The sequence below is a fragment of the Corvus brachyrhynchos genome, unplaced genomic scaffold (genome assembly GCF_000691975.1).
Source record: "Corvus brachyrhynchos isolate BGI_N302 unplaced genomic scaffold, ASM69197v1 scaffold99, whole genome shotgun sequence".
Classification (NCBI taxonomy): Eukaryota; Metazoa; Chordata; class Aves; order Passeriformes; family Corvidae; genus Corvus; species Corvus brachyrhynchos.
Window position 1 is genome coordinate 490,255 of NW_008239778.1, and position 3,877 is coordinate 494,131.

The 3,877-nt window shown below is 58.0% G+C and overlaps 2 protein-coding genes and 1 long non-coding RNA gene across 5 annotated transcripts in view; 1 reads left to right on the forward strand and 2 right to left on the reverse strand.

Annotated features, from left to right (window-relative positions):
• WDR81 (WD repeat domain 81) overlaps positions 1-3,877 on the reverse strand; it is a 33,003-nt gene that overhangs the window by 14,622 nt on the left and 14,504 nt on the right.
• On the forward strand, positions 95-1,202 carry LOC108448824. The gene is made up of 2 exons (XR_001864847.1): positions 95-419; positions 806-1,202. It is a non-coding gene; the product is annotated as an uncharacterized LOC108448824 (long non-coding RNA).
• The window catches only part of LOC103621582 (apoptosis-inducing factor 3), a 15,870-nt gene continuing 15,490 nt past the window's right edge, over positions 3,498-3,877 (reverse strand). For 2 of the 3 annotated variants that reach the window (XM_017742981.1, XM_008640416.2), the window contains exons 20-21: positions 3,764-3,868; positions 3,498-3,639 (exon numbers count right to left, since the gene is read on the reverse strand). In XM_017742981.1, coding sequence (XP_017598470.1) covers positions 3,631-3,639; positions 3,764-3,868 — 114 coding nt within the window. In that variant the 3' untranslated portion in view covers positions 3,498-3,630. Of the gene's footprint in view, positions 3,640-3,763; positions 3,869-3,877 lie in introns of those variants that run through there. The other variant, XR_001864845.1, reaches the window with a different exon arrangement.

The following is a 3,877-nucleotide window of genomic DNA, read 5'->3' on the forward strand; positions in this document are numbered from 1 at the left end:
CCTCCCCCGCTGCCCGCCCAGGCCTGGGGCCCGCCGGGGTCCCCAGTGCCTTTGGGGTGACGCTGGTGGGAGGATGCCGTGATGGCCGCCCGGGGGTTTCCCATGTTTCCCGTTGCCATCTGTCCCCCACCGTGCCCGGTTTCCCGGGAGGTTCCCAAAACTCAATCCCCAGCAGCTAAAGCGCTGGGTGGTGTGAAAAAGGGGTTTTTTCCCACGCCGAGAGGGAAGCAGTGGAGTCCCACACCAGCCCTGGGGTTGGCGTCCTGGCCCTCCAACAAAACGACTCAGAAAAGGGCTGAGCTGCCCGAAATTCCCCCACCGGTGGCTTGGCAGCAGCCACCTGACAAAGTGTCTTCCCTGTCAGGAAGCGGCTGGCTCCTGTCCAGGGGGGACCCTGCCAGTGCTGATGGATGCCCGAGGTGAGCCCTGGGAATGCCATAACCCCTACCTGCAGCGGCCTCCCTGCCACGGCCACTGGGCCCTGCTGGAGCAGGTTGCCTTATCTCTTATTTTCCAGCAGAAATGGCCTTGGATTTCCTTGCCTCTCGCTCGTGGTTTAGGGCTGGCTGCAGGTGCTGGAGCTCACGCACCACCTGCTTTGGGAGCGGGGAGGGATGGGGACAGTTGAGGTCGGAGCTGCCTCTGGATTCCCTGCTTTGGGGGGATTTCAGCCCTGGGGAGAGGACAGAGCGATAGATCAGGATTGTTGTCGGGGTGGGGGAAAGGAGCAGCTGTGGCTGCTGTGGGTGACAGCTCAGCTCGGCACAGTTCGATCCTGGCTCTGAAATGTGCGTTCCCTTCCCAGATGCTGCCGTGCCACCCTGCTCCTGGCTAACCAGCACCAGTTCTTCAGTGGCAAGCTTTATGTCCTTCTCCAGTAGCTAAAGCTGCCAGTTGAAGAACTGTTGAATGTAGCCACTCTCTTCTCATCACTTGGACCTTGGATGCCAGCCAGAGCCATGCCCTGAGCGACCCGGATGAGCCATTCTGCAGCGTCCTGAGGATTGAAGAGCTGAGGATGAGTCTGACCAGGATGAAGAAAGTCTCCTCGCAGCCTCCAGACAGAGCCTTGGCTGGAGGATTGCCAGGCAGCTGTGCCAACAGGGCTGTCAAACTCTGTCCCCCTCTCAGTGGGGTGGCACTGAGCTGGGAAGTGACTAGAGGAGACCAAAAGAGGCATTAAACGTTGTTTTGCTCAACTATTCAGTTCTAGGAAGTTTGTTGCCTGTGGGTTGCCTGGACCAGGTGGGAAGATGGTGGGGGCTGCACCCACCCTGGGTGGGGGCACAGCACCAGAGCTGTGCCCCCAACTGATGCCAGTCTGGGATCTGCAGGTGAAGGGTTGATCCTTCAGATGCCTTGGGTTCGTCCCGAGCCAAAGAGGTGAGCCAAGGCTAGGCATAGCCCACAGGTCTGACCTGCTGCTGAGCTCAGGAGCTGGATTAATCCTGCAACATGCCAGGCAGTGGGATGGAGCCTGGGGAGAGGGCTGGCTCCACACCTACGCTGCCCTGCTGCGGGTCGGGCTGGGTGCGGTGGGGCCGGGCTACTGGGACAGGGTGACTCAGGGCCGAGTCACGCACGGCTCCGGACAGCTGTTCCCGGAACTTCTGTCCCTGGGAGGCCAGGCAGCCCTGGCTGCGGTGCCCGGATTCCAGGTATTTTGGAACCCCCTAAGACCCCGAGGTGAACTTTAATGGGCTCCTCCATGGTCCAGGCTCTGGCTTGTTGGTGAATAGAAGCAGAAGACTGCCCTGGAAGGAACTTGGAAGCTGCTCTCCAGGGCTGGAGAAGTCCCTGCCTTGCACTGAGTGAGAGGGGAGTTCCACGGGCCCAGCAAGGGCTCTAGGGAGCCTCTGCACCCCAGGCTTTCCCACAGGAGGGCTGGGACCACCAACTCCCAGGCTGTCTTGGTGAATGGGAATCAGGGGAGTGTCCAAGCATTGCTGCTCAGGGCCTGCCAGGAAGAGCACAGCTCATCCCAGCGCCGAGGGCGGGCAGGGAGGAACAGCCCTGTGCTGAAATGTCTGCACAATCTCAATCTGCCTGCCCAGGCTCCAGCTGCCCAAGGCAGGGCTGCTCTCAAACTTTGGCACCCAGCAAAGCACAGAAAGTGGCCTGGTGTCCATTAAGCGGGAGAAGTAGAATAAGTCTGTTGTCCTGGGGTCTTTCCTTCTTACATAAAGCTGCTGTGCTTAGTGTGGGCTTGCTGATGGCTACAAGAAGCTGAGTTTCGTTGGGGTGGTTGTCACTCAGAGGGAGTGGGACTGCTGAATGCCCTTGGATGAGTTCCTCCAGCTTGAGGCAGAGCCCATCTCTTCCACCACAGCTGCCCTGCTGCAAGTCCAAACAAAACAGCTGGCACCTGCTCAGTGCCCAACACATCCCAGAGGGCATCATCGAGGGGCAGAAAGTCATGGGCAGGGTGCCTGAGGGCAGGGAGGAGCAGCTCCCAGGCCGTGCTCCCCCTCCCATGCAGCACAGATTGATCTGTATGGGAGCTGTGTGCTCCATGTGCCTCACGGGGAACGTGTAGATTTGTCACGAAGGAACAACCTGTGCTGCTGAAACCCAGCTCTTTCCTGGGTCAGGTGTGGCTCTTTCAGAGCGGAGAGTTGCCCTGAGCAGAAGCACCAAACCCGTGGGATCAGGAAATCCAAAACGTCATAATTCAGGTCAAATTCATGTGTGAGAAGGGGCCAGAGGACAAGTTTGGGTGTTTAACACAAAACCAGTATCTCACCTGCTGAGCAGAGGGCTCAGGTTCTGGCTATCCTGCACTTCCTGTGAAACCAGAGGGGGTTTGGGCTGGCTGTGAGTGTCCCTGTGGGAACTTGCCTGGTTCCTGGGACTTACCCTTCCTCCTGCAAAGCCCCATGTGACTGGTGAGTAAGTGCAAAGTTTCCTGTAGAAAGCACAGCCTTGCTCGCTGTTGCCTTGCAAGAATCTAGTAACTCTTTAGCATCTGGCCACCTCCTCCAAGCATCCAGTGCAGACACAGGAAAGGCTGGATCTGGGATTTCTCTGCCAGAGGCTGGCTGCTTGCTGCGGCAGCTAATGCAATATTCAAGACACCAGTGACACTGCCAGCAGGTGCTGCTGGTTCAGAGGTGGGTTGGCATCCCTCTGTCCTTAGGGGCAGGGTATTCTGTGCAAGTTCCTGCACGCAGCCCACCTCGTTCCCTGCTGGGAGAGCAGCTTGTCTCGGTCACAGCTCCCCTTGGTGGGAAAATGTGTTTTTGCAAAGGAGAAGGTCATTGTGACCGGTGTGCTAAATGAGAGCTCCCTGCCAACTGGGAAGGAACAGGAGGAGCTGGTGGATCTCTGGCTGGTGCATCTGTGGATGTGTGGTGGCTGCTGCCAGCTCAGAGCCTCAGCTGAGCCTCAGGTCATGGGCATCCTCCTCTCATCCAGCCCAGAACAACACCAGCTCTGCTGTGCTTTGCCTGGCACGAGTGGACAGCCAAAGGCTGTCTGCAAACACAAAATGCAGGTGCTGGGTTCAGCTTTGCTGATGGTTTTATTTCTCCAGGGTGGGAGGATGTGGAGCTGTTAACACTTGGTTGTGAGCCCCTCACGAGGGGCATGCACCAAGCTTAGCTTTGTGCCAGTGAGGGGATGTTGCCAATGTCACAGGCCCTGCAAATGAGAGGTAGTTTGGGGATTTGCAGTGACTCCTCTTGGTTTCGTGTCTCTCAGTGGGCTCTGCTGACATGGGGAACAGCACAGAGCCACCCACCAGCTCAGTCAGGATGTCACTTACTCCGCTTCTTCTTTGGAGATTTGTTTCCCCAAGTACAAAACTTCTGCAATCAGAGACACCATGGGGTCGCAGTTCAGGCTGGCAGCTGCAGCCCCATGGCCATCCCTGGAAGGG